This window comes from Muntiacus reevesi, chromosome X, assembly GCF_963930625.1.
Source record: "Muntiacus reevesi chromosome X, mMunRee1.1, whole genome shotgun sequence".
Taxonomy (NCBI): domain Eukaryota; kingdom Metazoa; phylum Chordata; class Mammalia; order Artiodactyla; family Cervidae; genus Muntiacus; species Muntiacus reevesi.
The window spans coordinates 50,182,229-50,201,320 of record NC_089271.1 but is presented as its reverse complement, the minus strand read 5'-3'; the positions used below and the strand labels follow the sequence as shown (position 1 = coordinate 50,201,320).

Below are 19,092 nucleotides of genomic sequence, written 5' to 3'. Positions count from 1 at the left end.
TTACCAAGTATTTACATTTTGCCACTCGATACATTAAAATTGCCACTGATATTCCTTTGTTCCCTATACCCCCAAATAAAATTTCCTTTAAGTTTAGAAAGTTTTCTGTTACCCAACAAGAACCTGTATTTTTTTCCCTAGCATTCAAAAAGTTGTTTAAGCTTTAAACATTTTAAAAGTGTTTTTAAGTCAGAATACTATCTGTGTATATAGTTGTTTCTTCTCTGCTGGGCTGTCTCCTAACATTGGATCAATGTACATGCTGTCTTTAACAGCCCTCCTTCTTTTGGCTTTGCTCCTATCAGGTGAAATCAAATAAGCTGACTGAGGAAGAATTATCTGAAGAATGTGAGATATATACTCATATACACAAAGAAGTATGAAGTGGCACCAAAAGAATTTATAACTTTTGATCAAATTTCTAGGCATTTATAAGAAAAATAATCGTAAATATAACAAAGCTATGCACAAAAATGTGAATAGCAACACTACATATAAATGTGGGAAACAAGGTTCCAAGAGAGGAAATTGGTAGAGAAGTTCAGTAACATTCACCTGATGACTGCTGACAAAGAACTAGCAGAGGAAAGAAGAGTCTGTAAAAAGTATGGTGGAGAAAAAGCCTTACTAGTAAGATGGAAGCCCCTAATCCTTCTGTTGTAGTCTTAAGTTGATGTCATAAAGGTTTTTATTTTTGTAATTACTTTCTTCTATTGCTTTATGTGTTTCCTAAAATTAACATATAAACCTCAGTTTTTATGTGCACAATGTGTATTTGTAAAAAGCTTTTCCTAGTCAACGCTTGAATATTGTGGGTGTTAGGGGCACCAGCCCTCCATGCTGTTGAAAATCCATGTATAACTTATAGCTGGCTCTCCATATTTGAGGTTCTGTATCTGCGAATTCAACCAACTGACTGTGGTAGTACTTTAGTGTTTACTATTGGAAAAAAAATCTTTTATGTAAGTGGACCCGTGCAGTTCAAACTTGTTACTCAAGGATAAACTTTATTTTTACAATTCCCAAAACACAATGGTTGGAAAATAGGCTCTTAGGTGAAGAGGATTTTCTGGATAAGAGCTATCACTATAGTAATTTAGGGGTAAAAAATCCTATTTTCTAGTACTTTTTAAATGTCACTCAATGGGATTATCTACCATATCTAAGCAAGCACCTGAGGACAGAGCTGGGAAATCTTGCTGGGCAGAGCATATCTATAGCACATAGCTATATACCCGAAGAAGAACCAGAAGTCAATCTGTTCTGAGACCAAAGAGAACAAAGTATGATATAAAGCTAAACCAGCATCGGATTCCAAAGTCTTACCTTTTCCATGGTATGGCGCAGGGTGCAGGGGTCCTCAATGATGTGTCTTAAGAGAAGGGTGACCAGGGGAGTAAACCCATTGAAGCCTGAACTCTGGGTCAAATTTAAGATCATGCGAGTACTCTTCAGCTCTGCAAACATCATGGCATATTTGTGGTCTCGGGTGAGCCTCAGGCATAGGCGAAGGGTGGCATGCAAAGTGTCTGGATCCACAGGGACGCCTAGCATGCTCACACAGGCCCGGATTAATACAGTCACCATATCCTCTGTCAGGCCCTGGATCAAGATCTCCCCAATTTTTGTTTCTTCCAGGCTTGTCTCCTTTTCAGTATTTGTACTGTCTAGGGCCAAGGGGGTATCTACAAATGGGAAAAGTAAGTGTTCAGACAGTTAACTTGACATTTCCTTCCATCCTCTCCCTCTGAAGTAACCAAACACTTGGGTCCTCTTAAAACAAATATACCAAACACCAATTCAAAGACCAGATGAAAAAGCATATAAAAATGAGAACTATGTGTCTTTAAGTAACCAAGCAATGTGAAGGGTTAAGAAATCACTCATCATGAAACTGGTCAGAATTTAAGCCATAAAGGCACATTAGCTTTATTGTAAGACCCTCCTTGAAAGATTCAAAACTGAAAGTCCATACCACTGGTTTTATTTTCTTTACGTTTGATATCCATTTCTTTGCTTTCTTCCAGTGTCTTCTCTAGTTCCTGTCCATTGCTGTTTTTAGAATTTTTATTCAACCGTGGTACCCTCAGGAGTGTCAGCATCACAGGACGCCGGTTCCCTGTTTCCTCATTAACCTAGGAATTCAAGCAGACAAAAATATCTCTACAGAAAAAAGAATTGTAAGGGGAAATGTGGGAATTGGTACTCAGTGGCAAAATGCTGTAACAGGAAGGAATTTTGGCAATTTATCCCATCCCTGTTATTTACAGAAAGAAAGTCTGAAGGTCCTAAGAAAGAAAATGGTATACACAAGGCTCTACAGCAAGTTATGAAACTTTCCAGTAGAGGAGACCCCATATCCCAACAACTCCCTAATCCTTGACTGAACACTTAAATTGATTTCCAGGTGGGACAGTATCAAATTGCCAAGACTCCTGGCCTAAAATATAGCTTTAGAAAGACTCAGTTTTCTGAAAACTACACCCCATTTAGTAACGGTGAAAGTGTAAGAAAGTGAAGTCACTCAGTCGTGTCCAACTCTTTGTGACCCCATGGACTGTGGCCTACCAGGCTCCTCAGTCCGTGGGATTTTCCAGGCAAGAATACTGGAGTGGGTTGCCATTTCCTTCTCCAGGGGATCTTACTGACCCAGGGATCGAACCCAGGTTTCCCGCATTTTAGGCAGACGCTTTACCGTCTGAGCTACCAGGGAAGCCCATTACCATTAGTAATGGTAATACCGTCCTCATAACATGTCAGGACTGCTGGTTCTGGAAGAAGCAAATGGAAAGGCATACTTAACACATTCCTCTCCTTCAATCAAGTTTACAGCATTGAGAGAGCATGTACCTGTACCATTGTAGTGAACTGGACAGTGTATCTTCTTCGGCCTGCAGTGAAACGCACACTGGTCTCTCCAGATTTCCAGGCAGAATCAATAGTGCTATTGTTGCTTGCACTGTAACTACACCAACGTCCAGAGCGGTCATCAAACCAGCGCCAGTTGTTGTTGTTAGATTGTAGGTACTAAATACAAGAGCACAAAGTTTTACTGTATTTCCTTATAATGTTGACTATTAGAAGAAATAGTAACTTCATTAGTGTTCATTGCTAAAGCTAACCCAGGAAAAGGAAATATACTGGACATTTATTATACTTTGCAAACCAAGAGAGCAGTTTTCATATACCTTATCCCTCACATCACTGAGCCTCTCCACAGGCACAAAACACTCTCTACTCTTACCCTATGATCCTTTCCTTTTGTTTCCAACTATTTTCCACAAAAGGTAAACATTATTTTAAATGTACTGGAACAAAAGTTCTGTTTCTGAGAAGGTACTGAGATGATGTAGCATATATAATTTTTATATAAGGAGCACTTGCTTCTGGAGGAACTGTTGCACAATCAGCCCTTCACATAACAGAAGAGCCACTCCTCCTCTGGAGACAGCACAATTCTTTAACATTCACTTCCAGGGTAAATTCTTGGACCTTTTGGCAAGCAGCTCCATAAAAAAACTAAATTCTAATTTCCAATTCAGAAGAGAAATCTAATTATCAAGATCCCAAGAGATTTATGCCTTGATCAGAGAGCTTTATATTTTTTTTAATACCACTATCCCATATTCTCTTCTGGTCTATTCTTGTCTCAAGAAGCTCAGCTGTTCGGCTCACCATATACACGGTATATAAAACCGTTTTATATATATACCGTTTTATGTACCTTAGTCATTTGGGCTCTCCTCTTTGAGGAAATGGCTGTTTTTTCATAGAAATCAATCAAGAGCAACACTGGAGTGATCCACCTAAAAGAGAAGAAATGATTTACTCTGGGCAAACCAGAAACCTCTGCGACATGGGAAAATTTACCTTGATTTTATCAGGTACCACACAATTTTCAAACCATAAAAGGTATCCAAGATTCATCCCATACATGTCCCAGGAAACTGCATGATTCAAGTCCTAAACTTGAGGGCCCAAAGGCCCAGAGAAATAGAAATGAAACCAGGAGAGATACAGGGTCACTCACTTTGGGGTCTGGACCTCCTTTTGTTCCTTGGCGGCCTGTAGGCAGGGCTGAACCACTTCCAAGAGTTTGATTAGGACATTAAGGATGCCACTAGATTCAACCACCCAAGCACAAGGTAGCTTCAATTCCTGATTGATTAATCAAAGAGAAAACAAATACCAACTTCTACTCAGTTTCAAGGATTAGTATGGTATAAAACAAAAGAGTGAACACTAATGGAATTGGTTGAATTCAAATCCCACTTCCATCACTTACCAGTGTGATATGAGACATATTATTATTTAAATTCTCTAGGGCTTAGTTTCCTCTTGGGTCAAAGGGAATAACAATATTTATATATCCAGGTTAATAGCAATATACAGTGCCAACACAGTGTACATTAGTATGTGCTTACTGTGGAAACTATTACTAGTATGATTAATATCATTAAGAACTGTCATCTAGGCTAGCTTAAAAGCTTCTGATTTACAGAGAACCTTTATAATCATCCAGGGAAGATGGAATAATTAAACATAGCAACAAAGTTAATCGTTCCTCTTACAGGGGCTACGTAAAGCATTATTGATGTAATTGGAAATCACTAGGAATAATTTAAATAAATGGCCAACAATACATGATACTTAAACTAGGGGACATTGAAAAGATGGAATAATATATACATGACATGGTAAATACTCATAATACTTGAAGGAACACAAAACTTTCTAAACATTCTGATCCTGACTGTTTAAACATATAAGAAAAAAGACCAGAAGAGACTGTCATTTGTGATTTTTTCAAAAAAAGGGGGGGGCTCATGAGTAATTTCTCTTTATATTATAATGTTATTGGCAACCCCCAGCATTCAGAACTTTGCAATCTTTCCCACAAGTATCTATTCACAAGCATTATATAATAAGAATCACCACTTCCATTATAAAGGAAAGCCCCAAGACTGTAGACATAAAGTATGACACATATTGGACTTAACTCCAATATGCTATAAAGGGTTTACTCCATTTAATCCAGGTTTTACCATTAAACATGATAAGCTAAAAATGAAGAGTCACTTGTTCAAGGTTAGTTGCCTCCTAATTCCTATGTTGGTTGTAACAAGAACATCTTTACCTCAAATAATCTGCTGATTGACCAGGTCAGAAAGACAAGTCAGATTCTATCTGACACTTATTACTAAATTCCATATCCTACCCCACTGCTAGTTAAGATTTCCTCAGAGAAGCCAAAAGAAATCCACAACTTATAGTCATTCTAAGTACCTTCTTCTAATTACACCCCACCCTCTAGTCCTCTAAGACCAAATTCAATTAATTAACATTTGTTCTGAGAAGCACTTCTCTTATTATCCAGAAGTGATGTATACTGACTTCCCTGAACTCGAGATTATTACCATTCATGTAGCACAGAATGTTGTATTTTATACTTAATTATGTGCATTAGTGGGCTTCCCAGGTGATGCTGGTGGTAAAGAACCTGCCTCCCAATGCAAGAAACATAAGAGACACGGGTTTGATCCCTGGGTCGGGAAGAGTCCTGGGCGGAGGGCATGGCAACCCACTCCAGTATTCTTGCCTGGAGAATCTCTTGGACAGAGGAGCCTCACAGGCTACAGTTCATAGGGTTGCAGAGTTGGACATGACTGAGTGACAGCACACACGCATTACAGCCTATTAGAAACTGTAGGTTCATGAAATGCAGACATGTCCTATACTTCTCTATACCTTCTTCAATGTCTCAAATGGTAGGTGTTTGATGATTCTTTGATGAATGAATAACAGGGACCAAAAGGTCTAAATCTTACCTCAAAAAGCAGTGTTAAAAGCAAGATTCTAGTGGCCAAATTAGAGGCCTGGGGTAGAGTGGCCATCTGACTGATCCACTCTGATACAGTTTTTGTGTCACTCGTTGTCAGGGGAAGAGCAGCTTTGATCAATACATCAGCAGCTTCCCACACCTAGAAAAGCAGGAAAGGAGCCAAGTCAAATAACTGTAGATAGAGTATGATGAGGTTTGTCAAAACATCCTCAACCTTGTAAAATACTCCCTCCACCTCTAACACATTTGCTGAAGGAGATTGGGTAAATATTAACATATTTACTATAGGCATTTTGTGTCTGTATCAAAAGAAGATGTATGTTATTAAAGAAACACCTCTAAAAATTATTTTCTTAAGACTAACTATATTACAAGAAGTCTAAATTCTAAGTTTAAAATATGAGTGTTTAAAAAATTTCTGGTGCACATATACAGTCAACTCTACAAACGTTCTACCCACTTTAAATCTTTCATTATACCCACTTCAGAATTATCATGAAAAACAGAGGAAAAACCAAAATAAAACAAAACCTCAGCATGTTAGAAACATTGGTCATGCTTTAGTATGCATGTTGAAAATCTCTTGTAATGAATTTTATATAATTGCTCCTTTCTATTAAGGTTTGTTTTCTTAAAATCACTTCTATAAGCTCTTGATATAAAGATAACTAAAGATTGGTCATATCGTGTGGGGAAGAAAAAGCTTTATCCAGTTTGCCTTTTACTCTTGTGATGTTTCCATACACTAAAATTATGTTTAAATATATCAGTTTTTAATTTCTTCCTGTCTCTCAACTTAAAAAAATGTATAAAATAAGATTCCAATGATTTAAATACATAAATCATAAAAAGAGTAAAGGAAATATAACCAAAATGTTAACTGGCTATGTGGGTTTATTTCTTATTCTATTTCAACAACTAGCATACATTAATTTCATAACGAGAAAAACACTGCTTAAAAAAGACAAACAACAGGTCACAACTACTGATCAGAATGGGGACTCATCTGTCAAAAGATTATTACATAGGAGGAGAGGGAAAAACATTTAGTTAGTTAGTTCAGGGGACCTAATATGGCTCAAGAGTGAGAGACATTTTTGACATTTTAGATGAATCTAAGAAGTGATACATATAAAAAGAGAGCTTTGTTTTTTCCTTTCAAAGAGTTTCTGGCCCCTGGAGAACTTACCTGATTGACTACTTGCTTCAGAATCATGTCTCGATAGTCTGCTCCATTTCGTTTGATTGCTGTCATGATCAGATCACACACTCGGTATACAGTGTCTGGCAACTCATCAAGAAGGTGAAAGCAGCCTGGCAACATTGTATCTGTGAAAGTGTGGAGCTCATCTTGCTCCAATGGATCAGCATCCTGGAACTTCTCTAGACATTTAGCTTCTTCCTCTTCCTGCTTTTCTCGAGCTTTCCGTTCTTCCTCTTCTTTTCGGCAAGCAACTTCCTAGAGGCAGGGAAGGAAGAGTGAGAGGATATGGGACAGTTGAAGGAAGAAAGTGAAGAGACTCTAATAATGTATCTGCCCTACCACATAAATATTCTATACCTTCTCCTCAATCAGGTGGTACATTCATTAGGGTGTGGCAATGAGTATAAAGGCAGCTATATAGGCTAAGGTAAGATAGCAGGACACCTTCAATCCTCAAAGTGCTGGAAACTTTTTTGCATCATTTGACATCACCTCCCACAGAAATCATTTGTAGGCAATTGTCCTGCATTCTCTGCAGGTAGCAATTATTACCTAGATTCCAAGGTAATAGAGATAGCCAAGTTTGACCTAATGAGCACTACCAAATACATTTTGGGCCTCTTATTTGACAATAATATTAATGCTTCATCTGTTTCATATAAAGCTTCAGGTCAATGTAATGTAGACTAGTGATGGCAAAGTTGGGATGAATGAGTAGTCCCATGTCTTTGTTTAGACTTTATTTCCACCAATTACCCAACAGTAATAGCAGAATGTTCACTGAAACACTAAAATTACTGTGTCAGACCCTCTTGGAAGCCCCATTTCTGAGTTACCTCAGGTGACTCTGCCCTTTGATCCATTGGGATATCCTGTCCCAGAGACATGGCAATCGCTCTCATCATCTGGTCCTCTTCAGACATACTCAGATCCTAAAGAGCAACAAAAGAAAATCCAGCAACTACACATATCCCAACTCACAAGGAATCAGACATCCTGGGCTCAAACTTTAGAGAACAGAGAGGGCTCTGAATGCTGCTCTGTAGAATCAAATTCAATTAGGCTTACCTGGTCACCACGAGAACAAGAGGGAAAAACCACAACAAAATTAAAGGATCTTCAATGTGACCACCTATTTGGCATTTCAGAAAAGAGAGCCTCTCCTGTTACTTTCTGTCTATGGATAATTTAAGAGTTCTTCTGCAAAGTACAGTAAAATTTGCCTGACTAAGAGATAGAAAGCTTCTGCTCCTTATATTCTAGAGTTGTAAGAGTTAGCATGTAAAGAAAATATTGGCATGGAGAAGTAAAGCACATTAGCAGCCATACCAACACCCTGAGAGATCAGAGCCCCTGAGCCAACTCACCCGAACAACTCCTCCCATGATCGGGGGAGGGTGGGTTAGAAGGTACTCTGTGGCCTGCTCCATGGTGCTGGTGTTCAACAGGGCCTCCATGGCATGTTCCCTTGTGAAGCCCATGTCCATGAGCTACAAAAAGAATGCAGGATCTCAAAGAACCATGGTAAGAGAGAAATCCAAACACATTGTAAAAAAAAAAAAAAAAAGAGGAATCCTTTTTAGATGGAAACAAGTTTTTCTAACTTCATAAGAACTGAGAATATTTATAAAGCTAAGTCAGTTAGATAACATGAATGATCCTTTCTGCACGGTGCTTCCATACCATTTAAACAGAGCTACATAATGAGACGAGGAGTCAAAGTGATTCCCAATTCCATCCTTCAAGAAAATTCAGCTAGATGGTTATTTTCCTTAGCAAGATTATTCTAAGACTGAGACTCACACACAGAAGCAAAACTTGGTCCCACTTTTCTTGCAGACAGACTGGCAACAGAACAAGAGCCTGAAAAACTGACCCAGGAAACCTACAACTAGGAAATAATTATGAGATGCATAGAAAGATTTGTAGAGAATGAAGCTATACACCACAGCTTTACAACACCAAATAGTAAGAAAATCAACATACCCAGCAATAAAAAAATGACTAAGAAGTAAAAGACCTATTTTCTTAAAGACAGCAGTGTAAGTCTACGTTCTGTATGATACTGCTAGGTAAAAATCAGGCACAGAATTAAGTGATGAAAAAAAGGATACAATGATTATCTTGTGTGGCAACATTATGAATACCTTTAGAAAGTATTTTGGTATATTTCTAAGTTTTCTTAAAGTGAACACTTAACTACTATAATAAAAATGTGGCATGTACATACAGAAGACGTTTGAACAGGACTCTAGATATAATGCTGTTTGAGACTGAAATGTCAGGTTCATAAGGGTGCACCCCTCCCCCACTTCTAGCCTCCAACTATTTTAAATTTAAAAAATGAAAACGGTTTTGTAGGGGACTAAGGTTTCCAAAAGCTCTTATTGGAAAATAAATATGGGTCACAATGTCCCTTCTCTTTACAGATCCATTAGAAAGTAGCTGAGGATGGTTTGCCTCCAAAGAACATGGCAACCACAGTCTACTAAGAATACATAAAAGAATTCCAATACTAAACAACACGCTTGGGAGGACACAGATCTTTTACCTATTAGGAGTACTGAAACAACAAACACTTCAGCTTTCTCGGGAGAAAAAGAGTAAGAAAGAGAGCAAATTTAAACCTATCTCCTAACAGGACTGGGTATTTAGAAACTTAGAAATCCCATAGACTGTACACTCTCAGGTGCAAAGTCTGGGCCCTGGAGTGTGAGGTCAGAATCCCACCTGTTGTAGTTGTTGCTGGTTGACTTGAGGTTCGCGGCGAGAGCCACCTTCTTCTTGTCCTGTATCCTCTTCTCCTCGAGATCCCTCCTTTTCTTTGCTCAGTCTCTCTCGAATCACAGGTTCTCCTCGGAGGATGTGGCACAGGATGGCTAGCATGGACTCAGCCATTCGCCCACCATACACTTTCAAGGGTTTCCGGTTCCACAGGTTCTTGATGCAAGTAAAGGCTGCCTGTAAGTCATTTGAAAAGCTATGTGAAGACCATTTTGTCTCAATTCAAAACCCCAGGAAAAATAAGTCAAAGATCTATGAGACAGTCCTTCCACAATCAATGCCAACAACAAAATTTCAGGCAGTACTGAGGAGGTCCAAGGAAGCACAGAGAGGGGGCAATAAACCCAACCTGGAAGTTGCCATCTGGAGTTTACAGTTCAAAGGTTTACACCACAGAAAATTATCAAGTGGTCTGCAATCCATTCTGCAAGGCAGCCTTATCTGGGAGTAGGATCCAGTGGTTCTGCACCAAACTATTTCACTAAGGAGGACAAAAGAGAGTGGGAGCTACCTAGCTGGCATGAGAAATTACTCCTGGTTTTAGAATGCTGAATACTCACCTTCTGAGTTACCACAAGGAAGCGGAGGGCACTGAACTGTGGAAAGTTCTGAACACCTCCAGGCAATTTGGCAGGCAGTGAATGCGGAGATTCAAGCACCGTGGTGGGATTTACCATCTTCTCCACCAGCATTAGCCAGGCATCTAGGAATTCTCCTGTGCCATCAGGTAAGTCTGAATGTTCTAATCCCTCAGCAACAGGAACTTTTCCTCCCATAGATAGAGCCCAATTGAATGTTCTAAATTCAAATAAGAGAAAATGTGAAGATGGAATATTAGTATTTTAGACTGGGGGTGGGGGTAGAAAGACAGGGACACATTCAAAAGCTTCCCAGTTCCTCTTCTTGGAGATACTGCTTCTAGTCTGTCCAACATTTATTAGCTTTACCCTTTTCAAAAAATTGTAGTATAGTTGATTTACAATGTTGTGCTTCTGGTATACTGCAACGTGATTCAGTTATACATGTATTCTTTTTCATATTCTTTTCCACTATCAATTATTACAAGACACTGAATATAGTGCTTTATCTTTTATTTGTGTTTTTTTCCATCCTTATTGATATATTATTGACATATAACATATGTAAGTTTAAGGTGGACAAAGTGATAATTTGTTACACATATTTAGGGTAAAATTAATACCATTTCCAATTTTATTTTTAAGCTACAACAAACAACAAAAAAAAACCAAAGTGAAACTTAGAATCTTCTGACCAAAAGCAGCAGAAAAATTATCATATTCAAAGAAATAGTAGGAAAGGACAAGTCTATTAGAAAAATATGTACAAGACATTGCAATCCAAATGAAGAAAAACAGAGACTGTTACAAAACAGCCCAAGGACAGGCTGAATCCTACCCTCCAGGAAGATGGAGATAACACAACGAGTTCCTAAACCATGAAAAGGTACAACCAATGGCTCTCTCTATGTATCCCATCATCACAGGACAGGTGGCTTAGAAAGTTGTGGGCTGCTGAGGCAAACAGAAAAGACCAAACTCCAAACAATGCTTCTCTGAAAAGCAACATGATCCTTACTCAAAAAGGGCATTGTGGCCTCCAGAGCAGAGAAATTTCTGCAGCATGAGGTGGTAGGGATACTTCCTCTCATCAAACAGCATTGGGGACGTAAAACCAACTGAGCAGATGAAGAAGGTCAGCCTGGAAGAGGGAAAAAGCAAAAATTTAACCTTCTCTAGGGCAGCCAGAGAAACAATGGGAAATTCAAGTAGAAGCCAAGAGTAAAATTTAACACTGCAATGAAGTGACTGACTGACTAGAATGCAGGTGGGTGACTAGTTTGGATATTAAAATTTCTAAGGCAAAAAAGGGTGACAGTTTCCACCTACTATTAAACACAAGGTTACTGAAATGCAGTCTGATTATAAATACTTTTAAAAACTTCTGTATTTTAGAGCAGGTAGAACCAAGACAAGTACCTTAAACTGTATCTGGGGTACACATTTAGGGTAAAACAAGGGACCTCCAAGTCCTCTAATTCAGCGATTCACTCTGCATTCAAGTAGAGAAGGAACCAATTAGATTCTGCATCTCAAGCAGAACCTCACCTGAAGCGCGGAGTAGGCGTATATGGTGGAGGCTGCCATGATAAGCCTTTTGTGAGGAGCTTAGTGAGGGCTGAGGCCGTTGATCGAGCAGCAGGTGTTGGTGCTGTGGTGGTGCTGGCAGCATGATGGCTTCTTCTCTGGCGGACAGGAGACCCCACACAAAGTTTAACAAGGAGTCCAAACAGCTCAGCCAGTGCTCTGCCTAATCTAGAGGAAGCTGGAACCCAAAAGTCAGAATAAGGCTGTACAGTGTTTCCAGAATGGTTTCATTATAAATGACACATTACTGTTAACACATTTTAATGACTGACTACTTCCTCCCACATAATATTCTATGAAACACCTGGACTTGTCTCTACATATGATATCTGAAAAGAAGTTCCACAGGGAATAAATGCCTCTTTTGAAGGCAGGAGATGGAGAAGTATATTGGCATTCAATATATAGCAAATATGAAAGACAAACAAGTACTCACACTGTTAGTGGAGATATAAATTGAAACCACCTTTGCAGAAAGCAATACACAATATGAACTAGTTAAGTAAATGGTATATCTATAATATGTACTAAACTATGGAGTCACTTAAAATGCCCGAGAACTTTAAAACTGGCAAAAATGCTAACAACCTAGACCAGAAAAGAATATCATATGTATACCAACATTAAATGTATGGTCCCCAAAGGAAAAAAGATTGTTTGCAAAAGCATAAAAATGTAAAAAGTGGCCTTCTTATAAAAATCGAATAAGGTATTACATAGATTACAAGTATTTCAAATTTTCATCTTTGTAGGATGCTTTTTGGTATATATTGCTGAACCAAAAAGGTAGAATCCAAATAAAACATGTAAAAGGAGATGTATAGAAAAAGAGAAAGAAAATATATCTAAACATGGGTATTTTCCTGTTTTTCTTAAAACATTTCTCTGTACCTTTTCTACAGTGAATATTTATTACTCTTAAAATCACAAATGAAAATGCTGTCACAGTATTTCTGAAAAAAACATTCCATCACAATCCAGAGATAAGACTAGGTCTGAATCAGAGCACATCTCTTAATTACATACATATACACATGAACCCAGGCTTCTCTGGTGGTTCAGTACTAAAGAATCTGCCTGCTAAGGCAGGAGAGGTGGGTTCGATTTCTGGGTTGGGAAGATCTCCTGGAGAAGGAAATGGCAACCCACTCCAGTACTATTGCCTGGGAAATTCCATGGACAAAGGAGGCTGGATGGGGTCACAGAAGAGTTGAACACAACTTAGCAACTAAACAACAACATATGAACCAAGTGTGAAAAAATAGGCTCTACTTGAACTGGTGCCACATACCATACCCTCCCCCCCAAATTCAGTTAAGTTCTGGGATATACAGCTTAAGAAAGGAACAAGTCTTTCTTCTTCCTAAATGAAACATAATAGGATCTCCCAATTATAATGAGGGAATAGGCTATAGATACTTGCACTACCTGACTGGAGGTTGGGTGTGCCCAGACTTTGAAAGCCTAATGCATGTAAACATTAAATTTTTACTTTTCCACCACTGCTTTCAAGTGAATAGACAGCAAAGTGGCTCAAAAGTAGTCAGCAAGGATAAAAGAGAAAAACAAAAGGCCAGTAAACACAGAGAAACAGACATCAAAAGCATGGGCTGGGTCCACACAGAAACCCTAGAATGTTCAAAAGTTTCAGAGGTGTAACAAAGAAAGGAGAGGTAAACATCAGCATCTTCTTGGATGGTCAATTTTCCTTCAATATGGGGAAAGTGAAAGTAGACTTTCAAATTAAAACAAAGGAGTAGAATTAAGCAAATTAGAATGGAATGTAAAATTCAACAGGGTTTAAAATAACAAATGGAAGCACCAAAGGCCATGTTTTGCTTTCCTTTGGGCAGAGCTCCCAATTCTCAAGACTTGTCCTCATTTTCCTTCACAGTAAGGGGTCAGAAAGTAGGAAACATACAAAATTGGTGTAGGCATACAAAATAGGTTCCCCAAAAATTAAGGGGTGAAAGATGGTGAAGACATGCCAGGGTATTTTTTTTTTTTTTTGGCTGCACTGCACAGCATGCAGAATCCTAGTTCCTTGACCAGGGATCAAACCTGCACCCTCCACAGTGGAAGCAGTCTCTACCACTGGACTGTCAGGGAGGTCCCCAGTGCACATCTTTAATATGGTCTTGTATCATGTTATTGTAGTTTCCACAGAGGTGGCAAGGTAACTATTAAAACACAAATCAACTGTGTTACTTGCCAGCTACACTTGAACGACAGAGAAAGGAAGAGGAGACTTGAGTACAGTAAGTAGCCAGACAGGTAAGAGGTAAGCAGGTGGGCTTAATATCACAAAGCCAAGAAAAGAGTATTTTGAGAAAGGTGTTAGGTCAACCATTGTGCTGCAGAAAAGTGAGGAGACTGAAGAGTATCCAGTGGACTTAGCAACAAGCTTAGATACCTTGGTGAGACATTTTAGGGAAATGGTAGGATCAGAGGTCATGTGTAGTAGCGGAAGAGTAGAAAGAAAAGGAGGGGTGGATTTGGCTTTCAGAAAGCCACTCTCTCATCTCTGTCTCCCTAACAGTTAGTACAGAGCCTGTCAAATAGCAGATACCTGAAAATGAGCCACCAAGTTTAAAATTTCCTTAAAGGGAAACAATACAGCCATAACGGGCTCCAAAAGATATAGAAGGAAGAGAATCACTCACCTGACAACAATGGCTTGATTTGCTTGATTCTGGCAGCCATGGCAGGTGTGATTTTAGATTTGCCCTTAGAGTCTGAAGCAGTAGGTTCATCTGTCTCCATAGGAGCCAGTGTGTCACCATCAAGCCCAATGCCTTCCAACAAGCCCTGGGTAGAAGCATCCATACTTCCGGTGGTTCCATCCTGTTCCCCATCTGTAGCCATAAGAGGGGAGCAATAAGACCATGGTAAGCCAAGACTTAACTGGTTCCCTGCTCTGAAGAGTTCCAAATGAGAGCTACCTATAGTGCTTGTTACTCTTTAAATGGCCACAACTTCCTAAATCTGAAAAGAAAAACCCCCACAAAACTGTACTTCTAACTAGGTAACACTGATATCCATCTTCCAATGGGAGCGTGTTAAAAAGTCTTTATGCAGGGCTACCCTGGAAGACTGTAAGCATACTGCAGGACTCAGAAACTTCGTATAGATACAATGTGCATGGTGACCCACACTCTCAAGGCACACACCCTGCTATAATTTTGTAGCTCATTAATAAACTCAAATCAGACATCATAGATCACTACTGGAGAAATATATTTCCTAGAATTTAAGATTTTTGCATATGAATGTGAGATGTGTCTTTTTTGGGGGGGTCACGTGTGCTCTTAGATCTAAGAATCAACATTAGGCAAACTATAAAACATATCACCAAGTTTTCTTTGCAATATTCTGGAAAAACTATATGTGTAAATTGAGTTATCCTTGTTAAATTTGTGAAAAAAACTGCTGGGGCAAAATATATCTAAATTGTTATGCAAGGCAATTCTTTGACCAAAGTCTAATTTTGTTCCTGATTCTTAGTAAATTATTTTTTTGAGTTAAAGTTGGTACACTTTGGCAAAACTTGATATTCTAACTTCTGGTTTCATACATTCTCTACAAAATTAACCTTGCCAGAAGTTTGTGTACATCTTATTAATTCTGTCCCATTCTCCCACAATACAATAACTAGCTGTCATATGTCATTACTTATTTCAGAACTTATGTCTGCTTTATTAGTTCCTTAACATTTTCTCTATTTTTAGTAATCTCAATACAATTTTTAAGCATAGTTAATAGGCTTTTATATATAGAACTGTCTTCATTGTTTTCTTTAAATAGTTCATCAAATTTATTTTTTCCCTGATGCAGAGTATAGGAGAAAAAAACTTTCTAGAAAATCTGCTTTTATTAATTTTAGGTTTGCTCCACTAGGGTCAGAAGACTGTATGATTTCTTCTTCTTCTAATTTTATTTATTTATTTTCCACTTGCTGGGTCTCTGTTGCAAGCTTTTCTTCAGTTGTGAACAGGCTTCTCACTGCAGTGGCTTCTCTTGCTGCCGTGCACCAGCTCTAGGGCATGTGGACTTCAGTAGTTGTGGTACATGGGCTCAGTAGCTATAGCGCATGGGCTTAGTTGCTCAATGGCATGTGGAATCTTCCCAAATCAGGGATTGAATCCATGTCTCCTGCATTGGCAGGTGGATTCTTTACCACTGAGCCACCAGGGAAGTCTAAATTGTATAATTTCTGCTTATTGCAATTTGGAACTTCTATTTTAATATAATGTAAAATCTATTTTCTAAAATGACATTGTGCAATAGAAATATAATGTGAACCACATAGATAATTAAAAATTTCTACTAACCACTTAAAAAGTTAAAAAAAAGCTATAATTTTTTAAAACACTGTGTAACTCAATATTATAAAAATTGCTATTTAACATATAATCAAATATAAAAATGAGATTATACATTTTTATATTATTTTTAAAAGGTAGCTATTTTACACTTACAGTACATCTTAATATAGATATTTAATTTTCCTTAATTGATTTATATTTCATACAATTTACTAGGGGATAAAAACCAATTCACACACCCAAGTTTTCCCAACAAACTTTAACGTCTTTTAACAACTGAACAGAATAATAGTTTGTTACATTTAAATTAATAAAAATTAAAAATTCAGTTTTTTCCATTCAACCTATAGTAATTTCTAAGAATCAATCTCAACATTTGCAAAAAACTACAAAGATGGTCAGTTTTCAAAACATTACATTAGAAACTTAATAGGGAATGGTTAATTCATGGTACCTTTACATAGCACTTAATATTAACATTAAGTGAAGAGAGATCTATAAAATATGTCTAAGACAATCACAACTATGTTAATAAAACATATCCTCAGGGAAAAATGTTAATAAAACATATGCTCAGGGAAAAAGATTAGGCAGACACTTTCAAAATATTTTCTGTGGTATAAATATGGGTTATTCTTCTTTCTACTATGTTTTCTAATTTTTATCATTGTGGATATGTATTTTTTCTTATAGAGGAAGTAATTGAAAATAATTTAAAATATATAACTAAAAATGAATGAATGGAAAAATGCCTGAAGACTACAGATGTTAGAGCTAACTAAATTTTCACAATAAACCTATGAAGACACCGAGACAGAACTTAAAAGAATTAATGGCTGGGACTTTAAGTTTCTTGGAGTTACCTGATCTTTTTCCGCCCTGGGTCGTACCTGTCTTCTCATCCTTTGGAACCAGTTTCTGCATGTCTGCCTGGCCAAATTCACACCCAGATGGCAAGCTGCAAGAAGAGAAACAGTGAGCAATAAAACTTCTGATAACTCATTTTTTTATATGTTGTGCTTGGTCTCTGACCTGCTTAACTGATACCATTCCCTTCCTACAGCAGGTAAGTTAACCTAATAAAATATCTGCAATGATGGAATTCCTGAGGTTTGGTTTCTAACTCAACTCTTTAGACCTGTCTAACTACAGGACCAAATTGTAAACACCCACCATGCTGACACAGCATAACTGGGATATCACATCAAAGATGCACAGCACATTTGTAAGCAAGCCCTTTGGCTGGTAAGTGGGAAGGACAATGCTACTGGTTAAATGCTTGTGTCTCCTCAAAATTCAAATGTTAAAATCCTAATGCTCCACAAGATAATGGTATTAGTAGTAAGGTCTCTGTGCATATTAGTCACTCAGTTGTGTCCGACTCTTTGTGACCCCATAGAATATAGTAGCCTGCCAGGCTCCTTTGTCCATGGGATTCTCTAGGCAAGAATACTGGAGTGGGTAACCATTCCTTTCTCTAGGGGATCTTCCTGACCCATGAATCAAACCTGGGTCTCCTGCACTGCAGGCAGATTCTTTACCATCTGAGCCATCAGAGAAACCCAAGCCTTTGACAGGTGCTTCAGAATAGAACCCTCATGAATGGGACAAGGCCCTTATAAAAGAGGCTCCAGAGGGATTCATAGTCCTTTCCACCATGTGAGGATACAATGAGAAGTCTACAATGTGGAAAAAAGCCCTCACCTAACCACGCAGACTTCTAGCCGCCAAAACTCTGAGCAATAAATTTCTATTGTTTGTAAGAACCTGATTTGTGGATTTTGTTATAGCAGCCTGAATGAACTAACAGAGACAAGAAAGCCTCTGAACTCTTTACCTTTCTATCCTTAACCAAAGCAATCCTCCAGGCTCACTAAGTTTAGTTTCTCTGTTAGGAAAGACAACAGAGATAATAAAAGAGATGACCATTCATTCCCTTACCTGTTTGGGGTACAGAGGGAGAGGAGGACAGTGCTTTCCCATACCAGGGAACAGTATAACTGGCTCAGCTTGCTCAGAACACTCAGACCCAACTGAGAGCCCCACTGGTTTACGGAGATGGAACGAATTTCACTCTGTAACCAAAGTGAAAAAGAAGGTGATCTTTGGGATGCCCTCTGAACGATCAAAATGAACTTTCAGCTATTTAAGGATAAGGGATTCTATTTTTCCTTCCTCATTATTCTCAGAGCTATCAACTTCATCAAAATTTCCACACTGAAGATCACAGGTATTCTCTTTTAATATTTACAATCTATCTCTAAGATCTCATTGTTTTTTGGTAAGATGAAAAACAGGAGTCATAGGCAACTCCGTTTTTCTAAATCAAAGAAACAGTTTTACAGATTCACAGACAGCTTCCAAATTTTTTAGATGGAGAAGGGACTTGTTATTTCACATTTCTTTATTTCAATAAATAAACACAAAGTTTTGTTGTATTATTACTTTCTAGATAATTTATAATTGTGCTTTCCAATTATATTTTTTCAAAGAACACACTCAACAGCATAAAACAGGCCTGCTAAAAACACACTATTAGTCTTTAGATTGACAACTAAAGGTAGCAAAACTGTGAACACTCAAAAAATAACCTCTCACAAGCTCAACTTTCTGGAAGCACAAGAGGAGCCTCACATGGAGTGCAAACATAGGGGGTGATATTTAGGAAATCTTTAGTAATCTGTTAATTACCATTGACTTAAAAAGTTCTCTGGTCAAATTTCCTTCTTGCCATCTTATTATCAAGTCTACATGCATTTGTAGAAAGATTAG

The 19,092-nt window shown here is 38.1% G+C and overlaps 1 protein-coding gene across 8 annotated transcripts in view; it reads right to left on the bottom strand.

Annotated features, from left to right (window-relative positions):
* The window catches only part of HUWE1 (HECT, UBA and WWE domain containing E3 ubiquitin protein ligase 1), a 152,356-nt gene that overhangs the window by 42,063 nt on the left and 91,201 nt on the right, over nucleotides 1-19,092 (bottom strand). For all 8 annotated transcript variants that reach the window (XM_065916120.1, XM_065916121.1, XM_065916119.1 and 5 more), the window contains 16 exons: nucleotides 18,262-18,395; nucleotides 17,184-17,278; nucleotides 14,659-14,850; nucleotides 11,957-12,173; nucleotides 11,427-11,549; nucleotides 10,391-10,628; nucleotides 9,777-10,007; nucleotides 8,414-8,536; nucleotides 7,883-7,978; nucleotides 7,032-7,301; nucleotides 5,829-5,981; nucleotides 4,031-4,158; nucleotides 3,725-3,806; nucleotides 2,851-3,027; nucleotides 1,976-2,135; nucleotides 1,327-1,685 (listed from right to left, as the gene is read on the bottom strand). In XM_065916120.1, coding sequence (XP_065772192.1) covers nucleotides 1,327-1,685; nucleotides 1,976-2,135; nucleotides 2,851-3,027; nucleotides 3,725-3,806; nucleotides 4,031-4,158; nucleotides 5,829-5,981; nucleotides 7,032-7,301; nucleotides 7,883-7,978; nucleotides 8,414-8,536; nucleotides 9,777-10,007; nucleotides 10,391-10,628; nucleotides 11,427-11,549; nucleotides 11,957-12,173; nucleotides 14,659-14,850; nucleotides 17,184-17,278; nucleotides 18,262-18,395 — 2,778 coding nt within the window. The remainder of the gene's footprint in view (nucleotides 1-1,326; nucleotides 1,686-1,975; nucleotides 2,136-2,850; nucleotides 3,028-3,724; nucleotides 3,807-4,030; nucleotides 4,159-5,828; nucleotides 5,982-7,031; nucleotides 7,302-7,882; nucleotides 7,979-8,413; nucleotides 8,537-9,776; nucleotides 10,008-10,390; nucleotides 10,629-11,426; nucleotides 11,550-11,956; nucleotides 12,174-14,658; nucleotides 14,851-17,183; nucleotides 17,279-18,261; nucleotides 18,396-19,092) is intronic.